Source organism: Diabrotica undecimpunctata, chromosome 7 (assembly GCF_040954645.1).
Source record: "Diabrotica undecimpunctata isolate CICGRU chromosome 7, icDiaUnde3, whole genome shotgun sequence".
Taxonomy (NCBI): Eukaryota; Metazoa; Arthropoda; class Insecta; order Coleoptera; family Chrysomelidae; genus Diabrotica; species Diabrotica undecimpunctata.
In genome coordinates, this window is record NC_092809.1 from 13,722,419 (window position 1) to 13,748,108 (window position 25,690).

Here is a 25,690-nt window from a genome sequence, read left to right on the forward strand (position 1 = left end):
CACTGTCAAACACGAATATTTCCTTCTCTCAAACTCATTTGAGGCTATCTTCATCGAGACCAAATGTGAAAGATGTCCAGAAAACCTAACCCAAAAATTAAAATAAAAAATGAATGGTATTGTAAATAGTTAGTGTAGATCATATATATATTCTTTATCTATGGTGTAGATAAATGATTTTATAATGAGTGCTGCGTTAGTCCGAAAAAGTTTACAAATTGTAGACCCACAATGTGGTAGTAAAATTGGTAGGTTTATCAGTTTTACATAAATGTTTCTACTTAGTTCTATTTAATTATAATTCTATTGTAGGTAAAAGAAAAGGCAAATCTGATGTTTTTGCACTAGCTCATCAGAACCAAAAACTTATAGGTAAAGCACAAAGGAAGGGAAAAACAGGTTTGTATTTTCTTAATAGGATACATAGGAAATGAAACTTTGTGTATTTATAAATGAAATTAGAGTAGTGAATGAATTGGCTCTATTTGTTTTGTTTTAACATTTACATTTTTTGAGAAAAGTACATGAAAAAATTACTCTTACTGTATAAATAATAAAAACATTAATAATCTCATATTTGTTATGATTTTTACAATATTCCTCCCAATCTTTAATGGTCAAAATGTAAAAAAACTCCATAAAATTGATGGTATTATTTTTTGTACTGAATTGAATCATTTCAGTATTTTTATTGACCTGTTGATTGGGCATGTCTCTGTTAACAGAAAGGGATATGGAACTTGTGTATTAAATTATGTATACTTAATATTCAAATTTGTTATAATAAGCTAGTAACAAAGTGAAATACAAATGTTGGCAGTAGTTAAAGAAGAAATTGAAACTGTAGAAGTTTATGAAATTACTCAACTATTATTATAGGTTTCTAACATGGAAAATGGTTCAGTAGCTGACAAAATAGATAAAAATAATATTTTTACTGTTAAATTTTTTTTTACTTTTTTTTTGTGTTACGTCCAGTAATTATTGAATTCTCATACACATAAATACTTTACTTTATTGTGTCCTATTATCATTATTGGGGATACATTTATCAAGTATTGTGATTTTTTATTGCTTGTTTTAATTACTTATTTTATCTTTTAGAAAAAGTAAATCTTCTATCTACAGAAAAGAAACTGACCGTAGCAGAAGCAAGAAAATATAATAAATCAAAGGAACAGATCCTTCAAGAAAATTTAAAGAAACTAGAATTGATTAAAAGTGCTAGTAAAGTAGAATTGGATCAAAAACTAGTAAAACAGGTAAACTATTTGAAAATTATTATCATCATCTACTTAAGGATTATTAATTGCAATGTATGAGTTCATATATCATAACTTTATAAATAATTTAGATATATATGATGGAATATTACAATTACCTAAAGTATAATAATGTGTAACTATTTATTAGTTAAAATAACATTTATTTTTTTATTCTTATATAGTGGCCATACAAATAAATGGAATATTTCAATGTCTGAATATAGGAAAATAATTCTGGAATATGACAACTTTCAATATTTTACTTTAAAGGGTGAAACAGAACTGAAAAGTAAAATAATATAAACAAATATTTAAATCAAACACAATCTTATTATGGTCTGTGGTTACATTTATTAAATCTCCCAACAAAAATTACAGGCTTTAAATGTATTATTAATAAAAATAAATTCTTTATGGGATTGCTTCTAATGGGGATTGGTATATTTTCACATTTTAATTTAAAATAATACAGTAGACTCCGTCTATAAGGAGAACTAAAATAGCAGTATAATTATCTCTTTATAAGCTGATCTAGTTATATCAGACAACAATAGTATTGTGCATACATATGAATATGTAGTTTTCTAAAACATTAACTTCATATAGTGAAGCCATTCTGAGCAATAAGTATAAGATACTAAATATTGTTTGAATGGCACTTTTGAAAAAGAGTTGTTTACTTTTATTATCAATGAAATATGTACACTAAAACAAAAAATCTATACTTACATTTTTTTCCAACTACATAAAATATACAAAGCATATTTTCAAAATAACATAAACTATTGCTGCTGCAATTGGAAGAAGTCAGTCATTTTTTACGGCTTTAAATTGTTTAGTATCATTCTATCTACCATATTTTCTAAAGATGTGAATCAGTTTTGTGTTTCTTCATTTGCGTTTTGTCCTTGGATAAAGTTTCTTACAATGTTTAAAGCGTTTCCACATCTTGTCTGTTAGGAACTTCTTGAAGTGCTTCGTCACTGAAATGTTTTGATGCCTCTTATGTAGTTTATTAGGTGCCGATGCTTGACCTTGACACTTTGCCATAAATTGTAACACTTGAGAATAAAGATTTCCTACAATTCAATATCAGTCGTGAGATAAACAGGAAGAAGTTGACATGCGGTGGAGTTCATTACATCAATGGCCTCAATTAAGAACACAGATTTAGGTATTTCTGTATACAGGCAGCTGGGGTATTTATTTTTAGCCATCACTGTGCCAAAAACAGGTAAAGAAACATGTTCTTCAATCCCATTTTCCCTTGTTATAACCAAATATGCCTCTTTATAGAGGTGTTATAGTTCAATAGGAATTTCATGGGACACCTAATGTACATTGTTATAAGCTAAACCCCATAATACCTGTGTTCGTTATAGAGGGAGTATACTGTATTAACATATCTGGTTATTCAGCCATTTAATGTTTATTAATATTTCTTTTTCGCCTGTTTTTCAGGGCCTTTAATGAAATTTTACCTATATTATATAATTTAGTGTAAATATGTTGTCAGTCATTTTATGCTGTTCGTCGTACATTGTGAAAACTTCCTTTTTCATCTGTTGTATGTTCAGGTTTCTTATGCTTGTATAAACCTGCAGCTTCCTTGGCCTTTTTATGAAGATTAAATGGATCTTTATGTTTTATTTCATTATTTATTTTATACTTATTCAATCTTATTCTTATCCTTAACTGTTCATTGATCTTGCATCACACTCAGAATCTCAGTCATCCATTCCTTGTTCTTTATAGCCTAAGATCCCACTGCAGAATCACTATGTTTGTAACATAGTTAATCAAACCTCATTTTTACATACATTTAAAATTAGGAGAATACATTGATAATAGGTTGCCAGTCAAAGTGGCCACAAATATTTTTAATTCAGTTAATAGTAATTAATTTTTATTATTAATAAAATGTGCTGCTCATGACATATATATTAATAATATACATATTATCACTTGTCAAATCAATGTCGTTGCGCCCTAACCCTATTTTGTTTCATCTTTGATACTGTAACGATATTATATTTTGCCTACCTCTGGGTAAGAATATGGGGTAGAAAATTGGGGACAGAAACTAAAGGGGTTGAGAAAGGGCAAGCAAAACAATTGTTACTGGTGCGAACAGCGCTCAGGGGGTTGTTGGAGAGCTGGGGTCGTGGATAAGTTGAAATATATGGGTCGGATTGGGGTATCTACACAATGAATGAAACAAAGGGGTTACTTAAGTAAATCTCCTGGACAAAATGAAACAAGATATGGCAGACAAGATTACCTCTAGCTATTTTAATTTGGACGCCGCTTCGAAGAAAACTTCCTGCTGGAAAAAGAAAGAAAATTTCTTCTTCCCTAAAATCAAAAATACATACAAGGGTTAGGAGATTTTCTAAAATAAAATAAACAAAGGATCAGAGAAACAAATCAAACATTTATTTTTGTCTCATACAAACAGTTATCAAACATATAAATGGCACAAAAAATATACTATAAAAATAGTTGCCAAATACAGAATAAAAAAAACTTACATGTGTCCGTTTACAAACTCCGTTTACAAAGGGGGTTGGAGATACTACAAAAACTTACAAATGTTACCGCACAGAGATTAACCTTTTTTTTAAAACAAACAAAACAAATTAATATCGAAACAAATAAAGCTAGCTGTCATATGTTAACATTAAATTAAAAAAAAACAATTAAAATGGCAGCTAAGTTACACCATAAAATTTACAATTTATTAAATATTACAATTCCTTTTAAATTTTAATGAAAGCAATTATTAATAATTATCAAAAAAAAAAGAGTCTGTCTTTACTTTAAAATTTAAAATGTTAATTGTTACCTTAATTTCACTTGTTTCACTTAACTTCAAAAAAAACTTACTTCTTTCTCTGGGATTGGAGCTGCAAAGGACAAAACTCTCAACTCGAACAAAAGGAAACCATTTCCATACTTAGGCAGGAACGATCGAAACAGGAACTTAGTGGAGGACATTCTATATAATACTTATTTTACAAAATTTCTTCAGTGCCGGTGCACAAATATTATGGTGATTACTCTGTTCTAAGCTGCCATTATGCAAAGAGTATTATCACCTTAACCGGTCTTAAGACTAACAAAAAAAAATTGGATCGACTCGCGATTCCTAATTACTCAAACATCTTTTCTGTCTCAGATCTATCGCTTGACTCTCCATCTAGCACGTCTGCCCTGCTTGGAACTTAAATGTCGACTCCTATTTGCGTAAAATTTTACAAATTCCACGCCATAAAATAAATTTCCCTTTACGTCTCACAGCTAGTTTTTGCCTACAAACTTAAAACAAACAATCTACCCTCCACTTGACCTAGTTCTTAGCAACGAACCGACAAAAAATAATCTCGAAACATCTACTTTTAAATTGGGTAACTGGAAATTTTCTACCTCACAATACATACAGAGAATAGGGGAATATTAATGTAAACAAAGACAAAAAAAATATTCTCAGTTAATACGTCTTAGAAAAACCGTATACCTGACTTGCAATATTATATTAGGGGACTCGTATGTAAACAAATCGTTTTCAACGAAAAAAACCACTCTTAAATTCGTCGAAATAACACATAACACGTATTATATTGATTTTAATTTTAACCGGAATAATCTTCTACCTGAGAATGTAACAGAGACAAACACATCTATATTTTGAAACAACTGAATACAAAACTTAAAACAGAATTTTTACTATTATATAGATATTAAATATTAACAAATTTAAAACGCTACAATACCTCGCATTTTTAAGAATGGGCAACCCTAATTTTCGAATATTTTTTGTCAGGCAAGCTTATATCATCATATTAAGAAAAAAATTAGCTTTAATTTGATATAAAAAACATGCATATATGTCATGAGCAGCATATTTTGTTTAAAAGATATATGAAAGAAATTAAATATTTGTCAAAAACTAATTACTATTAATTAATTTAAAAATATTTGCGGCCATTTTTTGACTAGCAACCTATTATCAATGTATTCTCCTAATATTAAATGTATGTAAAAAGGTGAGTTTAATGAACTACGTTATGAATGTAGTGATCCTGCAGTGTGATCTTGTACTGAATCCAGGTTAACTTTACCAGATGTTATTGAGTTTTTAAATAATTTTGTTGATAAGGATATAGTTTCTTTTTCGAATTATGTGATCTGCAGAATCTTCAGGTGATTTCAAGGTATATAATCGTCTTGGAGGAAGATCAAAAAGGTATTTGTCACTAGGAGCTGTTCTTAATTTGCGAATAGAACTATACTCCGTCTACCCAACAGACGGAGTTATCACGTGAATACCATGTGAACTCATGAAATATTATAATCATTCCTACAAACAGTCAAACTAGTCAGAATTCGTGGCAAACAGTTGATCAGTGAGAGAACAAGAATACTGTCATTAATGCTATCCTCCCTACTCGCGCTGGTCGACTATTCGTTCATAGTTTCGGACGGTTTGGCCGCTCGTTCGTAGAAACCTATTGATACTGCCATGTTCGCATTAAACCAGTGACGTACCAGAAAAATAAAATAAAAAGTTATTATACAGACAAAAATTGAAATGAACGATTATTTTATAAAAACATGTTATGTACATCGTAATAAAAAAAAAACGTAAATTTCAATAGGATTAATTGGGAGCGTTATAAAAGCTTAAGATACCGCTAAAATGTAAGTAACGCAAGCTTGACTGTACGGGAAATATATATAGCGTTAATTTTAAACAATTTTTAACATTTGGCGTAGAAGTGGACAATTCAATTTTAAAATATAACTTTAAAATATAACCTCAATCTGACACTATAACTTAAAAATTTTTAATGCAATACAAAAATAAAAGAAGTTCCTTAAAAAGTAAACAATAAAACCTGGAAGTGTCTTTAACAAATGGTTAGAAATGGGAATCAAAATACTATAGGCTAACTTTAGGCAATGTGGACATTATACACATGTAAATATAAATGTGTAGGTGATGGTAGCTTACCCCATTTGTACAACATATACGCAACTACGTAACATCGACCGTGTTGAGTTCTGATGCTTTTAAGTGTCTTAAGTGCCAGGTCTTACGTGGTAGGTCAAATCCAGGAGGTGTCTCTGTGATGCAAGGTATAACTGTATTTGGTTGAGGTTCCGACCATTCATGGATCCATGTGGTGATCATGTTGAACTCGGTAGTTGCAGCTAATTCTGAGGTTTGTATTGGAGATTTTCTGGAGCGCAGTCGACCTTAGTTTGCATCTTTTATATAGTTATGAATCGGCAGCGCCATGTTGCTAAGGATCTTCGTATATTCTTTGGTCAGCAGATTGGTAGCCAATGGGTTGGTTTAGGTTTGATTACTCCAGCTATCATTCTCATGCTGTTATTGAGCTGGATATCAATCTTTTGAACGTAAGTACTGTTGATCCATATTGGTATGCAATATTTAGCTATAGAATAAACAAGAGCTAAGCCTGAAGACGTGAGTCTGGATAACGATGCCTCCATTTTGTGCCGCAGAGCTTCTGAATTATGTTATTTTTGGTTTTTAGTTTTTTAGCAACTGTACTTAAATGTTTTCTAAAGCTTACCGTTCTGCCCAAAACCACGCCTAGGTATTTTGGATGTTTATTGTGGTTGAGTCATGTGTTATCAAAAGAACGTTAAGTAGTATTCTGGACTCCAGATTGCTGTTTATGTGAAAGTAGGTTACTTCAGTTTTAGAGGCATTGGGGCAAAGTCTCCATTTTTGAAAGTAACGTTCCATAATTGCTAGGTCTTGCGTCAGAATCTCTTCAGTTTCTTTTGTAATTTTCTTGTTGTTAATAAAGCCCAGTCATCAGCATAGCCAAACTTTGTTGATGTTGTCGGAATGTCTGCGATATATTTTTGAGTTTTTTGGGGGTGCTTATTTCGTATCCCATAGTTACTTGAAATACTTTGTCGGTGAGCATATTTTCTATAAATCATTCCTTCTGGTCAGACTGTGTTGAAAGCTGCAGATCATTGGGCTGATTCTTTTAAACATTACTGTTTTAAGTAGTTTATACTATAAGAATTATATTATAAGAAATTGGTCGATAGCTTTTTGGGTGATCAGCTGGTTTATCTGGTTTTAGTATTGCTATGAATTTTGAATGTTTAAATTCCCGTGGGATTCTGAATGCAATTGAGTATGTATTCGTGGTGGATTCCGTCGAAATCTGGGTCTTTTCCCGGTGAAACATGGGATTTTAGTGGAATTTTAGTGTTTAATGTAGTATTTTTTAAGTGTACTGTGTACTGATTGTTCCTTAAAAAAATCTAGGTAGATGTAGAAAAAATTTCATAGTTTTCTACGTTGAAATGTGAGGGAGTGATTGATTATAATAGTTCTACCCTGGTAATTTTACTGGAAGTTACTTGGCGCGTCCCTGTTTCTTATAAAATAATTTATACATATTTATACTGCGTGATTACATCCACAATAGTATATGTACTTACCTAATTTCTTTACAAAACACAAAAATGTACAATACACAATATAAATCTTAACATATAAAATAAATACAATTAACACAATAACACAATACAAAGCACAATATTTCTTCAAAATACCTTAACGTACGCCCTTGTGTACAATACCGATAACTGACCCATACAACTTCTGAGAAGAAAGTAATTTGACAACGATCACGTGCAGATCATGCATTTTTATTACTCCGTCTTTTCGGTAGACAGATTATAAATAGTCTCCTCATGATTTTTTAATTTTTACAATTTTTAAATGTTAATATTTATTCTTGATGTATTTTTTTAGATTATTGATCGAGCTGTATCTAGAAGACCAATAAGGAAAATTAAACCAAAACAACAAAAGAAAACTGCATTTACAGAAGAAGATTTCAAGAAGTTTGAAGAGGAATATTTTGATGAATAATGGCTCTCTCAGACAGTGCATGGGGATACATTCAACTTACATTAGGTTCAGGAATGTTAATCTGCATGTTTTTTCAGTTAATTATATGGCCAATACTACCAGTTGATCACAATCCTCTGGACGAGTATATACCTACGACAGTGATACTTTCAATTTGTGGGATTTTCGGTTTACTTTTTATTGGGTCTTTATCAATATTTACACTTATAGTAATGCACAAGTCTGTAACAAAATAAAATGATAATTAACTTAATAAGGTCCTCTTCCTATACCAGCTCCCCACCATGGCCTAAAAATAATTCAATGAATTAGATTATTACTTTTGTAACATATATAAATTACAATATATTTTTTATTTATCAAACAAATGATATTTCTTTAACATCTTCACTGAATAACTGTAAAAACAGAATTTTTCTAAAGTTTATTGCTATTAGTCATCCTGCTACAAATGGCTTAGCTGAACTCAACGTTCAAACCCTAAATATGGGGCTAAAAGCTATATCTACTGAATCGTATACCTATGTAGGTATAAAGAAGTACAAGAAAATCTTTTAAAATATAGAGCGACATCACTTTCCTGAGAGAAATCGTCAGTTGAAATGTACTTAAAAAGAAGTTTAAAAATAAAACTTGACACACTACATCCACCAAAAATTTACTAGATCAGAAAATCAACTCTTTGTGCAAGAAAGATAAATGTGGGAGAGACAGAGTAATAGTAAGGTATTACCAAGGACATTTGACACAATTGATAAAGAGTATGGATTGTTATATTACCAAGTCCAACTTGATAATGGTTATTGTTGAAAACATCACATTGACCAAATTCGAAAAACCATGGTACCTAAAAAGAATGTAACATTTGTAAAAAAACCAGAAGTAATTCGTTATCAGCCACAATAGAACCTCTCCTACATCTTCTGGCGTCTATCCAACTTTCAATTCCTCCAGTTAATTTACATCCAAACCCTATCAGTGAAAATGTAGTTCCATTGATAGAACCTGATCATTCTGATATTCAACTGGTACCCATTAATGAACGTGCTGCTGAAGAATGTATTGCTCTTAACAATTCACCACAGCAGTTGCCTATACCTGAACCTGCCCAATTAAGAAGATACAACAAACAGATAGAACCCGTACAAAAATTCCAGTATCTTGGTTGCTGGATAACAAACGATGTTGATTACGAAGTTGAAATATGTGTTCGTATAGAATAGAGTATTTTAGGTCTGCTTTACAAAGAATGAAAAAATTCCCAATAAACTCTACCTTATCGATGGAGATTCGATACCAATTTGTAAAAACATTCATATATTCCATATTGCTATACGGAGTGGAAACATGGACTCTCGGAATCACAAGTATGAGACGTGTAGAAGCCTTTGAGATGTGGGTTTTTCGAAGGATGCTGAAGATCTCTTGGACAGAGCACGTGACCAAAAACGAGGTGCTGAGAAGAATGGGGACTGAGAGAGAACTCCTAAATATTGTAAAAACCAGAAAATGAGTTATCTAGGACATATTTACAGATGAGAAAAATACAACTTCCTACGACTGACAATGGAAGGGAAAGTAGAAGGAAGAAGAGGTCCAGGAAGAAGAAAATGCTCCTGGCTGAAAAATGTAAGAGACAGGACAGGCATGGACATACAATCGATACTAAGAACAACTAAAGATAGAGAGCAATTTGCTGTAGTTATAACCAACCTTCAGTAATGGAGAAGGCACCTTAAGAAGAAGTATTATGTAATATGAATATGTCATTAAAGTTAACAGTTGTCATATGATGATAAACATTGTCTAATTATTTTATAATAATGGGTGTAATCCCCCAAGAATGGTTATTGTCTAGCTTTGTTACACTACCAAAGACAGCACACCCTACAGGACATTTATTCACAATACAGAACATTATCTTTAATGAGCCACACACTTAAAATCTTCCTAAAAATAGTACATGGAACACTTCACAAGACTGGAGGAAATGTTGCCCACTTCAGATTCAGGAAAGCAATGGGAACGAGAGTTCTTTTCGCTTTTAATGAGCTTATGCAAAGATGTTTTTATGAATCAGGATCTGTACGTTTGTTTAATTGATTTTTAGAAGTCAGTCAATAGAGTAAGACACCAGAAACTTGCAGAACTGCAAAGAGAAAATAGTGTAGACAAAAGAGACATATGTATCACAACTAATCTGTATTAGAATCAAAGATGAATCAAAATTTACAACTATGAGACAGAAAACATAGACATTATGTATATGTTGTCCCTATTGTTATTCAACCTTTATAGCGAATATATCTTTAAAGAAACATTGTTTGAGGAAGAGTATGGTAAGCGATAAACGGAAAAATCTTGAACAAGATTTGCAGATGATACTGTTATTCTATCTAAAAGTCTAGATACACTACAATATTTAGTAAATATACAGAGACAAATATAACTAAATAATTATATATTAGAGACTATGGAATTACAAACAACAAAGAGGAAACCTCAACTTAGATAGTCAGATGACACAAAACAACATGAAGGACCGAGATAGATGCCTATGTCCAGATATAGAAGTTCTTGGTTTATTAAATAGATAGACAATACAAAAACTTTAAATAACTTACATCTGTCTATATTGCATTGATCTCTCAGACGTCACAAAAGCTCTTCCCCTCGTTCCTCGAGATATCCTCGTTGATGCTAATACTTCTCTGCTAATTTTGTTATATCCTGTAGGTCCTGTTGGTTGCGCTCCACAAGTTTCCAGAGCAACGAAGTCGTCAACGTGTAAGGAAGGTGGTCTAGACGTGTTTGGGGGTCGAGATCGGAAGAGGTCCGGTCGTTGGGGTACGCTCCTTGCAAAACCTCTTGCTCTCATAGGTGTGACTAAAAATTAAATATTTAAGTTTGGTATAAATTCAATCCATTAAGATATAGTAATTTTCAAGTAATAGCTAATGAACTATTTATAATTATTCTTTTAAGAAAGAATTCGGAAGGGTCATAAGAGTTTCCGGTAATTATAATTATGAGGACCGGATCTTTTGGAACAATGTAAAGATCCGGATCAGTTGTGAACGACCCGTTACTAGAGATGTAAATTGTGTGTTCTATATCCGAAAAAATAAGACTCTTATATACCTTCGCAGCATTTTTAAATATTAAATCATAAAAGATATATTGACTTTTAGAGAATTTGTGTAATTAGACATAATAAAAATACACTTACTAAACGGTTTCTTCATTTTCATGCCTTCATCTTCCATTCGTTTTTTGTCATCGATATTTTCACTTCTCGATATTCGACACAACTTTTCGATTTCCTTAACAATATTAAAATCTGATCTTAAATTCTGTCGACAAACCTCTATTAAATCACAAGATACCTAAAAAGAAATAACATAAAATAGAAAACAGTTGAATTGTTATTTATTTGTATACACGGCACCGTCAGTTGAGTCACAACTTTTAAACGTCAAAGCAAACATTTTAGAGGTTATAAATGATAAAAATAAAACATTTTTGAATAAAGGTGAATTTGGGGTTACCGATAAAGAACTAAAATTGTTGCACAAAAATAATGGAACTAGTCTGCGAAGTGCAAAAATATGACTGGGGCAAGCGAGGCCAAGAAAGTAAGGTAGCACAATTAATTAAAACAGGAAATGAACACTTTCAAATTGAAGAATCATCACCATATGCAGAATTATGGATGGGGACCCATGTAAATGCACCTTCTGTAGTAAAAGAAACAGGTCAGCTTTTATCCAAATACATAAGTGAACATCCCAATGTTCTAGGAGAAACGGTAGCAGCTAAATTTAATAATCAGTTACCTTTTTTATTCAAAGTTTTATCAATTAACAATGCTCTATCTATACAAGCACATCCTACAAAACAATTTGCAGAAGTATTACATCAAAAGTATCCCAACATTTATAAAGATCCAAATCACAAGCCTGAAATGGCTATAGCTCTCACTCCATTTGAAGCTTTATGTGGTTTTAGGCCTCCACAAGAGATAAGGTACTTTATAGAACAACTACCTGAATTGGAAAATATAACAAAGTCTCTGAATGAAAAAGATGATGTAAAGTTTCTTGAAAAATCATTTAGGTAAGATATAAAAAGTAAAGTAAGTCGTGTATTAGTTTCTAAATAAACTATTGTAATATATTTCTTATAAACTTCTAAAAGAAAATTATATTTTAAATAAAAATTGAAAAGGGGAAATTAATGTTCACTTAAAGTAGCATATTGTGTTTTGTCACCATTACAGGACTTTAGGGAACATCCATAAACTACATCATAGAGAAGAGGGGGAGGGACTTTGCTTATTAGGAAGGTATATGACAGGAGGGAGGATCCTTTTGTCACTATATTATTAAGTATATGTCCATATACTTAATATGAACTGTGTTCATATTTTTTATTAAAGTACATTATTTTTAGGTGAATTATTAATCTTAATTAGTTATTCTTGTCAAAATACATTCACAAATAAAATTTTATAGTTCATTTAAAAAAAAAACCCAGAAATAACATTGAATTTTTTAAAAAATCACTAAAAAAGGGGGGTCATGAGTTGCAATTGTGACCTCAACATGAGGGAGGGCCTCAACTGTAAATGACACATTACAACGAAGGGGAGTGAGGGTATTAACAAGTCCAAATTTTTTTACAAATAAACATAGTTTATGGATGTTCCCTTACCCATTGTCCTTCTTATTTATTGCTATTTTACTTATTTTAGGTCAATTCTAACATGTGATAAACAGTTAATCTCATCTACCATAAAATCATTACAAGCAAAATTTAAGGAGCTAGGCTCATGTGAACAAACAAAGTATCATGTATCACTGTTTGATCGCCTTAACTGTCAATTTCCAAATGATAATGGTGTGTTGATGGTATATTTCTTAAATTACATAAAACTAAAACCATCTGAAGCAATTTTTTTAGCAGCTAATGAGCCACATGCATACATTTATGGTGATTGTATTGAAATAATGGCTTCTTCAGATAATGTAGTGAGAGCTGGATTGACGCCAAAGTTTGTTGATGTTGAAACTCTTGTAAGCATGTTGGAATACAAGGGAGGTAAGAACAGGCAATTGAAAAATTTGTTGTATTTTTCTCATGTATAGTGTGGTATATTATATTTCTAATTAAAGGTTTTGTACTGTAAGTAAAAATTTGTAACATCAAAAACTATTAATTATAGGATAACATAAAAAGAATATCACATAAATGTGTTTTGAAAAGTTTAGTAACTCTTATGTTATGTCAGACGGAATATAAAATATAACAACACATTATAATCAAAAATACAATTTTTAGATATTGCTGAGGAAAAACTCTTCAAACCAGTCAATGAAGATGAGCATACAAGATTGTTTAGACCTCCAGTACCAGATTTTGCAGTTGTAGAAATTCGAATTCCGAACTCTGTCAAACTGTACAGAACAATAAAAAGAGACAGTGCTAGTATAATAATTATTATTCAAGGTACTGGAAAAAGCAAAAATAGAGAAATAAAACCGGGCCTGGTTTTATTCTTAGCAGCAGATGAAACATTTGAAGTTTCAGAAATATCTTCATCTACAGAATATTTATTAATGTACCAAGCATTTGCCAATTTGTGATAAATAAAGTATCAATATTATTTTAAAATGACTAATTAGTATTTTATTAACACATGATTTGTGTAAAATTATCATTTTTTAACATTGTACCACATACTATTGTATTCCATGATGTTTTTAAATTCAGATTTGAATGGTATTAGTAACATGAAAGACGTTTGTATTAAAAAGGGAAAAATACTGTTTTTAATTTGGAAATAAAGCAAAATGTAAATAAAAATACCTCAATTTGATAAGATAATGCTATAAATAGTTGTTATGATTTGTGTTTAAGCTTGATATCCATACGCTTGTTGATTGTTTAAATTATTTAATGCAAATTTTTTCTACTATTAAAGAAGAAATAATCTTTAAATACATTTTATGTTATTAAAGGTAAAAATTGTATACAAAAAAAAAACAGAGAACCAATTATTTATGCTTTCCCTTTAAAACACAAATAATATGCCTACTTTGTGCGGTGCACAAATAGATAAATTTACCGGGTACTGGGAAAAAAAGGATTTTTTTTTTCATTTTTTGGGCACATTTTCATTAAAATTATCATTTAAATATAATTAGATGACCGCATGGATAAAGAATTACGAAAATAACGCAAGGCTAACAAAATATTAAAAATTTTAGGGGTAACATGCATATTTAGTATTTTTAAATCATAAACAATAATAAAAACTTGCCAGAATTCGCATCAAGCAGTAATTTACGGCACTTCAAAAGTTTTTATTAAAATTAAAATTTACACTATTGAAACATATTTGAAATTAGTCTTTGAACTGTTTTTAGGTGTAGTCACTAAAACTTCCAGTAGCTTAACAGTTTCTTGGAAAGTAGACATCATTTCTTCCTTTGAAGGTAACGATAAAAGAGGAACGGCTTCAGAAATGGTTTGCAGTTTTTTTTTCTAGAAATGGATATAGGTCAACAATATCAGAGAGTTATTTGTCTGGAAAAATCTTTTTGATACTCGTTAAAATGTTCTTTCATAAAAGTCAATATATCGTAATATAATGACTAACTGAAATTCGGTAGCGACATCTGTAGTTCCATCGGCAATTACAGCTACATAATTTGATTTGTTTATCATAATTTGTTTTACATAAACAGTAATCAGTGACAAAAAACATATATTCAACGATGTCAAAGTCCTTAATAGCTTTACCACAGGTAGCGATCATAGAATAGTAAGAGCCTAACTAAAATTAGAAACAGAAAGATCCAAAATTATTAGGAAGAAAGCCAACCTGATATGGAACGACCCAACGAATTTAAATGAATGCCAAGACAATATCAATAAAATCCTACAATAAAATGAATGCATAAATATAATGTAAATACCCTAAACGAAAATATCGTAGAAGCAATTCGAGAGGCTCAAGTAAAATGCTGCCCTAAAAGACGACAAGACGAAAAAATAACCATTGAAACAAAGCAACTAATGGAAACTAGAAGATAAATCAAAGGAAACGAAAACATTGACGAAGAAAAACTACGAAAAACAAATAGAGAAGTATCAAAAGCTATAAGGAAAGATTTATTGAGTATAAACAATATATTGAGAATGTCACAAACATTAAAAATTATACATTAACACAACACGACATAAGGACACACAGTTTAAAATTTTTTATAAAATGACGAAGCTACATATTGGTTGGCATCAGGAGAGAGAATTCTAATTCTGAGAGAGAATTCTGATTCTCTCTCCTGATGCCAACAATTCTTCTTTGCGTAGCGGTGAATGGTCGCAAAAATCTGTCGCGTATTTAATGCTTTTTCCCCATCAAAAAAGTCTTCAAAAAAAAAACTGACAAAGTCATCGCAACTAAATCGCCGTGGATAATATTGTTATCAATGTACACGAAGGTTCAGACAGCGAAGACTTTCAATCAAAATCTGACAGTGAAAACAGCGATCTTTATAATATTTGAATAAAAACCGGAAAGTATATTTTTATAATCTTATTACAACTGCCGTTGAAAACAATTTATTTTACCTAAATATCGCAATTCTCACTATGAAAGAAATTTATGAAGCTGTCTAATTTAATAGACTGTTGGGTATTAGTGCTCTGATAATAAATATATTATAAAACCATTACAGTAATTATGGAGTATCAATTTTACAGTTCAAAAACAAAGCTCTAAAATAATAATCGATTAGGCAACGCCACATCAACGACCGTCTCTGTCGTTTCTCTTGTTCGTGGTTTTTTGATAAATATATTGTATTGTAAGCTTGAGTACTTTTTCAATCGTTGATAAAGAAACTGGAGGCATTTGAAATGGGGTGCTACAGATGAATTCTGAGCATTTCTTGGATTGATCGCATCACTAACATGGAAGACTTAAATTAATGGGAATTTCTATATCATGTTATGAGGTTTTATGGAAAAGTTTATGAAACTTTATAAAGTTTTTGTTTAGAAAAGTTTCTAAAATTGGAGAACTTGGTTTAATTTAAACATCTAATTCCATACCCAATGGTTTCAATAGGACGAACGAACCTAATGCCACAACATAACAGCATCCTTAGATTTTTTTCAAGAAAATTTGTAAGAACACGTAACACCGACTTTCCTTACCCTTCTCATTCACCTGATCTAAGCGTTATGAATACTGTCTTCGCCGCAAGAGCATTTTTATTGCAAAAAACTTAAAATTCACGTTGTTTGAATTTTTGTTATTTAATTTTTCATCTTCAAAAAAATTGAGTTTCCAGTGTTCTTCTTTTTGACACCTACTGTATAGTTTTGAACTAAACTTAGCTAAATTTGATTTTTAATTGTAATCAGTTTAATAAATATATGATTTTGATAAATTTATGAAATGTGTTTCAATGGATTTTGAAAAATATATTATATTAACTGTCTCTTTTGTGCGCATATGTATATAGTATCCTTATATTTACTACTGTAGCAAACAGTATTTATTATATCTATCGTGGCTGAATGGATCAAAAAATCCAAAGTCGATTAAAAAAAACCTCTTTGTTAACTGCCTTAATAAATTTAAGGAATATATGTTTCAACAGAGTTAATTGATCATCTGTTATGTAATATAGTGCATAATATATTTTATTGTTACTTGTTATGGAATTAGATTAGATAGTAATTATAACTCTGCTTTCTTGGAGTCTTTTAAATTTTAAATTGAAAACAGCACTGAATTTTAAAATTAAAATTATTTAAACTTACATGCTCTAAATCATTTTCTCCTTCATCGGATGGCAACCCCAGCCAATAGGTTGACGTCAATCTTTCGTCACAAGCATCTGCAGAACTAAACACCAGTCGTCTAGAAAATTGAGTCAGGAGAGTTTCTGGTGCTGGTAATATTATTTCCCCACACATGACAACATCTTTGTTGGCGTCTGGAGTGTCTTCTTGTAATATTTTGAGTAAGGCAGTCAGTCCTTCCAAAAAGCTTTCGAAAGGGTTGTTTTCCTCTACTGTTTCCTGCAAAATATTTAAATGGAAATAACATTTGGAAAAGTTGAAAGAAACTTATATATAATAAAGTTCAAGACATGTGTTTCTAGCCGGACAGAACAGGACGGGAAATTTTGGAAATATCGTTTCATAAAAAATGTATTCGGAAGTGGTTATTTTGCCCTCTTCCATATATTTCGGTCTAAAAATGTCCACCGAAATACAAAGATGAGAATCTATAAAACCTTAATTCGACCAATAGCATGCTATGGCAGTAAAGTATGGGTCCTGAAAGAAACATCCAAAAGCAAACTCGACACATTGAAAAGGAAAGTACTTAGGAGAATAATAGGACCTGTGAGGGAAAACGGAATCTTCAGAAGTCGATACAATAACGAGCTTTATCAACTTTATAAGGAAGCGCCACTGTCAGACTTCATTAGAATACAAAGATTGCAATAGGCTGGACATGTGATAAGAATAGGAGAGGATAGGCTACCAAAAAGAGCACTGAATTCTAGAATGCAGGGAGAGATCGGTTGGAAAGCCAAGAAAGCGCTGGGAAGACACAGTAAACAGCGATAAACAAACCCTTTTAGGAGTCCGTGTATGGAGAAGATCAGCCACAGGCAAGCAAGGATGGAGGCAAAAAATAAAGGATGCCAAGGCTTAATTTGGGCTATAGTGCCGTAGAAGATGTTACAAGGCGGGTTTGGGTGGTAACATATATAATAAATTTTATAAAAATTTAGAAAACGGTATTAATTACTTACTTTCAAAACTGTTTCCAATTTTTTCAATGGGTGTTCATTAACGGCTTCTCCTGTCCATCCTATAATGTTTCTTATTTCTTCTAATGTCAATTTGATCGTTCTTGGAGTATACGGTAAGTTCGGTTCGGTTTCCTCCTCTGTTGTAACGCACACTCTCAAAAATTCAACCAAAGTATTCAAGGTCGACAAACATTCACCATTGTCTTTTGAAAAATTCTCAACCAATTTATTTAACACCAACAAGAACAGATCATTTTTCTTTAATAAGAGATCTTTCAGATGAAAAAAGCCGTAGTCATGTTCGGTTAATAATATCAGCGCCCTTACTATTGGTAAATAAGTCAAAAATGAGTTATCAGTAGTCAGGTGTTCTCCCATCATATTAATATAAGACAAGAGATGTTCCTTCATAGGCAAAGCATTTGATAAATATTCATCAGATGATATTTCTTTACCGTCTGCTCCAGTCTGTGTCAATGTAATTTCAATGTCACAAAAACTTTGTATTATACTTAAGATACACTCTTGTGATTGTATGTGGCTAGTGGTAGTCGAACTCGTTTTCAAAATTTGCGCAAACGCTGGAATTAAATTCACGTATCGTTCTTCCGTTTTATGAGTGACAAGGCTGTTTGAGTGCATTAAATGCAAAAAAGCACATTTAATAGTATTTTGGGTAACGAGACACGCTAAGAAATTGAGTAATCGAGCGATGTAAGGAGTACAAGGAGCAATTTTTGTATTTTCTTTGGGCACCACAGCATCATACACGTTATCTAATACTCCTCTAGTTATCATAATAGCCGAATTGGCTGCTAGATCTGAAATCTGTACACAAATACGCCTCAACAGATTCAATAATTGCGGCTGTGTCGATATACACAATTTATTAACCATATCTTGTATGGCGGTACTATGAGGGTGCAAGTGAGCAGACCAAAGTTTTCTCAAACTAATTATCCACGATATTTCATTCTCAGAAAGGTCATCGCTAGTCTGCAGTGGAAGAGGTAAAGGTAGCAGCTCGGAAAATATCAGTAGTCCTGATACAAATGTATGTGGCAACAGCGTAACGTATTTTATAACTTCTCCACACATCTGAGTCCATAAAGTTTTAGTTAAAGAATCTTTCTCGTTCACTTGTTCAGATACAGGTTGAGTATACACCAATAAAGTATCTATTACATTAGCTTTTACGTCCTGTACGACGAAATGTATTGCTGAAGAGATCGGAAAATTGATTAATAGATTGTAAGTTTTTAGAAGTATAGGTATAACTGAGAGATCTTTAAAGTTTGTATTTTGACACTGAATCACATAAGATAACATTTGTTTTAATAATACAATGGAAGGTTTAACTGTATTAACTATCATTAAGCCTTGATTGGCAGCTATTACGGAAGAATGTAGACTCGGTTGTTCGTAATATTCGCATATTTTTTGCAACAATTTTGTAAGCAAAGAAGTTCCATCCAAAGAAAAAAGTTGCAGTATGACATGCTTGTATTTCAGCTCTACATAATGACATAAAGGATGTTCTGCAACTCCTTGAGAACTGGCATAAGGACAAATTCCCAAGTGTTCTATAATCCTTAAAGAAGTGATTATAGGACCAAGATTATGAGGAAAATTTTCCATCTGTTTCATTATGACATCGACAAACGTAGAAATATTATCATAAGTTAATGTTGTTATATTTTCAAACGGCAACAGGTAGTATTTCAGCTCGTTGAGTTTATTGCATTCATTTTCCTCAAACATATCGTGATGATTACTTAAATGCAACAGTAATTTGGAATGTTTTTCCATTAAAGGAACGTTGGAAACTACAGTAACTGCCATGAAAGCCAAATCAATTATATAACCGATGGATGGAGAACTTTTAACACGTGCAAGAATTATATCTGGTTTGTCTTTCGAAAAAATAAAATCTACGAATTGAAGTAAAGCATTTACATTATTATCCAATCCCAAAACTTCAGCACAGCACACTTTCCCTATTGGTGAAAACGTAAGGCAAAACAATAAGTGTAAGTTGTCGATAATTTCTGGATTTTCCCAGTCATAATTCAACATTTTCGCCTTGGCTAAAAGCAGTTCTATATGATACAAAGCTTGTAGTTTGTAAGCTACTTTTAGCCCTAAATTGTGTGACTTCATGTCAACACTGTCATACTGGATCTCCTCTTCGTTCCTTAAGAGACACTTTAATAACAAATTCATTGTACTAACATTTTCAGATAAAAATTGAAGACCCTCATTATCTGTTAACATTTTAGAAATAACCTCGTATATAGGAGTTTTTATTAACGGTAGGTTCATAGTGCTAGGATGGGTGAGCAATAAAAGGAAGCACTGTAGCAAATTAAACATCTTGAAATAATCCATCAAGATACTATCCTTATGGTCTCTCATGACTTCAAACTGTGAAGCTACTGGCAAAAATCTCTTTGGTTGTGACAACACAAACGGCCCTTTTCGAACGTATGTAAAAATTTCGCTCAAAGATTTGGTCATCAAATTGACTTCCTCTGGAGAAATGTCGTAGGAGGTACCGCGAAGTTTTATTAGAATAGAATGCAATTTGTGAAGTACTTCAAAAAGGTGAAGCTTTTTGATAATTGATGTTAAGGCAAATTTTATGCGTACCAATGGATTATCTCGAACGTAACAAATGAGTTTCGTGTACTCGACTGATTCACTTATAGATGTTTCGCTGTGTGCTCGATCGCCCCAAAGAAATTTCTCGACTGCAAATTTATGGTGCAAATACGTATCTAGCGCTTTAAGTATCAGGAGCTTGATAGACAAAGCCATAAACTCTTGTTCATAGAGATTTAGTAGTTCTTTATGAAGATTGACTTCATTTTGCCACAAAAGAGCAACAAACTCTGAACTGGTGCAGCAATAATCAGCCAATCTAACGCCACTCTTCAGATGCCTTATTTTATAGGCAGGCTGGGTTTGAAGATTGGCTAAATCGTAATTTATCGCAACTTTTAACCAATCCAGCAGATTCGATACTATAAAACGTGCTTGTTCTGTCAATTCTTTGTCTTCTTGTGACAATGACTCGACGTTTAAGGATTTAGTATTCACGTATAATTTAACAATATCGCAAAATAGTTGAGAAGGACCTATAATGTTCATGACTTTCTCAGATAAATGTACAAATTCTTCTTTAATCTCTGTATTTAGATTATTGAATATATTTATATCGTATTTCGTAATACTTGATTTAAAGTAGTCATCTGCTATACCTATCGATACTTTTAAACTATCATCAATTTCTATAACATTGTCGTTTATGATAAATCTTTGCTTTTTAGGATATTTTTTAAGTTCCGTAATACCTGGAGTAAATAATTTAATGATATCATCATTATTAGTATATGCCGTGTAATCAAACTCTAAGTCTTGGTAGTGATCTGTATCATCAAGTATATCTTCATCGCTAAGTATAGGTTCAAACTCCTCAACATCCAATTGTGGTGGCTCTTCTACAGACATTTCCTTCGGAGGACTTGCCTTAACTTCTTCACTTTCATCTTCTCTCTTTTCAGTCTGTTCTACAGGAACAATAAGATTATCTTCCATGACAACTTCGGTAAGTTCTTGAATCTGAGGTGTATGAGGTCGCTTTGGAGAATGTAAAGGAGGCGTTCTCGGCCGTTTTCTATCCTCCCTCTCTTCATTTCTATTATACGATCTCCTATAGTTATCGTCATGTTTGCTATATTGTCTATCCCTATCGTGACCTCGATCTCGATTTCTTTCGCTCCAATCATGGTCAGTTCTTTCGAGTCTATAGTCGGGATGATCGTGTTCGGGCCAATTAACTTCCGGTGGTTCTCTTTCAATATCTCTATAGTCTCGAGATTGTCTGTCTCTGTCTTTGCTTCCTGAACGGGAATATCTTTTTTCACGATCTCGATGGTCTACTTCGCCTCGATTATGATCTCGTTCACAAGGTGGTTTCTGAAAAACACAAAGAATTAAAATGAACAATTAAAAGTATTGCCAAACAGCAAAAATATGGAGAAGAAATTTGGGCCTACGTTCAGCAGTGCACAAATATAGGCTAGTTGATGATGATGATAAAAACTAGAGGTGGAGGTGTTTTAATGTTGTATAAGATGGTGTACATCTTTTACCTCATCATGTAAAGTGTGTAATAGCTGAAGTTTTTAATTATTATTATATGATAAATAAAATATTATTTTGTCTGTAATATATTAACTTTTAACTAACTCAACAGTCAGTTGAAATTCAATAAAGAACAGTCACTTGTCAACGTTAATGTTTACATTTAGAAAATTATCTCCGAATTTTTCTAAGTAATCCTTTGAATAAAAATTTATTTAAAAGTTTATAAAAATTTTTGCTAGTGGATATGATTCATCCACATGCTGATTGCCCAAAACAGACTCATGTTCAAAAGCAACTATTTCTTTATATACTATTAAAATCTCTGATATTTATGATGGTATATGTTAACTTAGAACTATTTTTTAACGGGACCAGATAAGATTCCAAATTATTTTTTGAAAGATTGTTCATTACAATTTCCAAACCAATATACCTACTGTTTAATTTATCTTTGTTTACATGTTCCTTCCCGACTAGATGGAAAGAAAGCTATGTATCACCTATTTTTAAAGCTGGTAACAAAAATAATGTAAAAAATTATCGTAGTATCTCTAACCAATCAGCAATACCAAAGCTATTCGATAAAATAGTATACAATCAACTATATTGGCAATGTAAAGAATTATTATCTGTAGTTCAACATGGGTTTGCAACTGGAAAATCCACTATTACTAACTTGGCAATATATGAAATGGATCTGTTGGAGGCATTGGAGAGGAAGGAACAAGTTGACTCAATCTACACTGACTTCTTCAGAGTCAATTTTGACATTTTGCTTGCAAAACTCCACAATTTAGGATTTACTAAAGAGGTCATAGAAGGGATATCAAGTTTTTTAAAGGATCGAAAACAAAGGGTGAAACTATTTAATTTCCTATCTCATTTGAGGTTTTATCAGGTGTCCCCCAAGGAGACCACCCTTCACCATTGCTATTTAATCTCTTTATAAATGATATTTCTGATAATCTTGAGTCATTAGTTTTACTTTTTGCAGATGATTAAAGTTATATAGATGTATAAAATCTATAGCTGACATACATATATTGCAAAAGGATATTGAGAGGTTATGGGACTGGATTATACAGAATAATCTTACATTAAATACCAATAAATGCTTTTATATCAGTTTTTTTAGGGGGTATAAACAATAAGACTCAAACTATCTTATGAATAATGTTAACTTAAGATATAAAAACCAAGTTAGAGACCTGGGCATCACTTTTAATGAAAGCATTAATTTCAATGACCATATTTCACAGATTACATTGAAAGGTCTTAAACTTGGATTTCCATTAAGAAACTGTAGTGAGTTCCCCATTGATGTAACGAAAGTTGTGTATTGTTCTCTTGTCACTAGTCTAGTCTCCTATGTATGACCAGTATATCAATTCCATTGAGAAAGTTTAGAATAAGTTTCTTAGGTATTGCAGTTACAAAATGGGAATTCCAGTTGCAAATATAGACAAGAAAGTAATTTTAGATAGATTAAATCTAACAACACTTTATAACAGACGAATTCAGTTTGATTCTGTATTTATTTATAAACTATTAAATAACTTATTTGAATGCCCCAAACTTTTAAGTAAAATAAGCTTCAATATTGCACAGCAGACTAAGATCTTTTGAACTTTTTCATATAAATTTTCATGCTACCAATTATGCCTGCAATAATCCATTTGATAGGGCCTTAAGATTTTTAAATAGTCACTGTGATGTATGTACATCCTTTTAATTTAAGTTTAAGTCAATTTAAAACCATGATTTATAGTAAACTCTAGAATTATTTCTAAGTATTGTATTTTAGAGTATAGTTAAAGATAAATTAGATTAAAAATTATGTTATTATAATGCTGTAATGGGGTGATCCCGTCTATTTAATAAAAAAAAAACTTACTGGATAGGGTACATCCCTACTGTGTTCTCTTACATCATCCCTCCGCCCTTTATCCCAATCAGTTTCAGGTGTATGATGATAACTTCTGGGATCTTTGGGAACTTCTGTATAATAATCAAATTCTTGAACATATTGTTCTGGCGGTACAAATTGCTAAAATTATTAAACAATAAATTAAAAATTCTTTAAAAAAAATTAAAGTAAAATTTTGCACCTGATAGGGATCAGCTTGTTGAGCAGTATAATCAATAGGTACCGGTGTAATATTATCTTGAGGCCATTCTGCATCTAGTGGAGATCCGGCACATATTTGTTGTGCATCTTGGATAGTATTAGGTTGATTATTTAAAGAAGGGTTAACAGGTGGCTGAATTATTGGCTCTGCTATATTGTTGGTAAGAGTGCCATATACAGCAAGTGTTATTGTGGTATACCAACCTAAAAGTAACTTAATTAGTATTCAATATGAAAATAATGAATATTTTTCATTAAACACACAACATTTAATTTTTAAAACCTATCAACCCTATATAATATTAATCATTAGGAAGGTTTTATTATAAATAAATTATATTAAAACAGTCAACAATAAACGGAGACACAACTTTAAATGTGGAAATAGTTTACAGATAATAAAAAAGTTTACCTCTAAGAACTAGTCCATCTGTAGGGATTTTCCTTACATTTTCATTTGAAGCACATTCCAAATTAATACAACCATTCTGATCATATTTAAAACCACCTAAAGTTTCAAAAGTACTAGCCCCTGGTTTTCCTAAATCATTAACAAAAAATTCTATGTCAAATTGACTAGGGTTGGTTGCTCCAAGTCTAACTCCTCCAGGAAAATCTGCTTGAACTCTTGCTCCCAAAGGAATTATTCTGACTTCCACTACATAAACAGGTTTGGGAAACTGCACCAAATCTAGATTTATTTCCTAAAACAAAAAAGAAGTGTATTATTGGAATAGTTATATTATTTCAAACTATTTAAAATATATATCCAGAAGAGAGTAGACTACAATGAATATAAGTTATTTAATGATATGTATTAAGACATCTAAAATCCAGAATAATGCCCAATGTTGCTGAAAACATTCCTTACCTGGATGAGATACTAGAAAACACGGAAACTCTAGGAGAAATATAAACTCAAATGTGTTATTAGTCCAACAAAAATGAGATTTAAAAGTACAAATTATTTTAATGCAGAAAGAATTGCCTTTTGTAAAACATTAATAGAGGAGACATCATAACATTAAGTTAAAAAGTAGCTTAACTTACCTCAGTGTTATCGTGGGCAAATGTGTCAAAAAACAGTAATTCTACTTGTTCGGACATTTTTCTATTTATCACTCTTGAGTGTTCATATTTGAATTACTTTTTAAATTATTATTAATCGACACGGACTCTTGTTGATATTTTGTCAAAAGCTTAGATTCTTCTTCTATTCAATTTAATTTTTAAGTCTGTTTTAGAGCACAGAACACAAAATTGGTTAATAGAACAATTTTATTCTGGGTAATATTCTGTTCTATTTAAGAATTCATTGGAAATAATCATTGCTTTGTATTTTTATTACATTTGTCTTGTTTGGTCTTGTTCA

At 31.5% G+C, this 25,690-nt stretch overlaps 3 protein-coding genes across 3 annotated transcripts; 2 read left to right on the plus strand and 1 right to left on the minus strand.

Annotated features, from left to right (window-relative positions):
• Positions 1–10: 10 nt before the first annotated feature.
• Positions 11–8,564, plus strand: LOC140444997 (active regulator of SIRT1-like). The gene is made up of 5 exons (XM_072536766.1): positions 11–132; positions 164–248; positions 313–399; positions 1,105–1,262; positions 8,077–8,564. Exons 2-5 carry the CDS (start codon positions 185–187, stop codon positions 8,194–8,196), a joined length of 429 nt encoding a protein of 142 aa, XP_072392867.1. The 5' UTR covers positions 11–132; positions 164–184; the 3' UTR covers positions 8,197–8,564.
• vir (VIR_N domain-containing protein) lies at positions 8,359–25,660 on the minus strand. The gene is made up of 9 exons (XM_072536762.1): positions 25,369–25,660; positions 24,731–25,022; positions 24,299–24,522; positions 24,085–24,237; positions 18,042–22,019; positions 17,035–17,295; positions 11,426–11,582; positions 10,821–11,082; positions 8,359–8,485 (listed from the first exon to the last, which is right to left on the minus strand). The coding sequence occupies exons 1-9, from the start codon at positions 25,423–25,425 to the stop codon at positions 8,446–8,448; spliced, it is 5,424 nt and encodes a 1,807-aa protein (XP_072392863.1). The 5' UTR covers positions 25,426–25,660; the 3' UTR covers positions 8,359–8,445.
• Positions 11,650–13,876, plus strand: Mpi (mannose phosphate isomerase). Its single transcript, XM_072536764.1, has 3 exons — positions 11,650–12,312; positions 12,950–13,296; positions 13,537–13,876. The coding sequence occupies exons 1-3, from the start codon at positions 11,777–11,779 to the stop codon at positions 13,839–13,841; spliced, it is 1,188 nt and encodes a 395-aa protein (XP_072392865.1). The 5' UTR covers positions 11,650–11,776; the 3' UTR covers positions 13,842–13,876.
• Positions 25,661–25,690: the final 30 nt, after the last annotated feature.

Bases quoted from the DNA above. Each gene is read 5' to 3' on its own strand.
- vir (XM_072536762.1), bottom strand. From the start codon at position 25,425: ATGTCCGAACAAGTAGAATTACTGTTTTTTGACACATTTGCCCACGAT. The intron at 25,023-25,368 runs GTAAGTTAAGCT...TTTTTGTTTTAG, and splicing joins TTGCCCACGATAACACTGAG to GAAATAAATCTAGATTTGGT. The intron at 24,523-24,730 runs GTAAACTTTTTT...AGTTACTTTTAG, and splicing joins AGATGGACTAGTTCTTAGAG to GTTGGTATACCACAATAACA.
- LOC140444997 (XM_072536766.1), top strand. From the start codon at position 185: ATGAGTGCTGCGTTAGTCCGAAAAAGTTTACAAATTGTAGACCCACAA. The intron at 400-1,104 runs GTTTGTATTTTC...TTTATCTTTTAG, and splicing joins ACAAAGGAAGGGAAAAACAG to AAAAAGTAAATCTTCTATCT. The intron at 1,263-8,076 runs GTAAACTATTTG...GTATTTTTTTAG, and splicing joins ATCAAAAACTAGTAAAACAG to ATTATTGATCGAGCTGTATC.
- Mpi (XM_072536764.1), top strand. From the start codon at position 11,777: ATGGAACTAGTCTGCGAAGTGCAAAAATATGACTGGGGCAAGCGAGGC. The intron at 12,313-12,949 runs GTAAGATATAAA...TACTTATTTTAG, and splicing joins TTTCTTGAAAAATCATTTAG to GTCAATTCTAACATGTGATA. The intron at 13,297-13,536 runs GTAAGAACAGGC...TACAATTTTTAG, and splicing joins CATGTTGGAATACAAGGGAG to ATATTGCTGAGGAAAAACTC.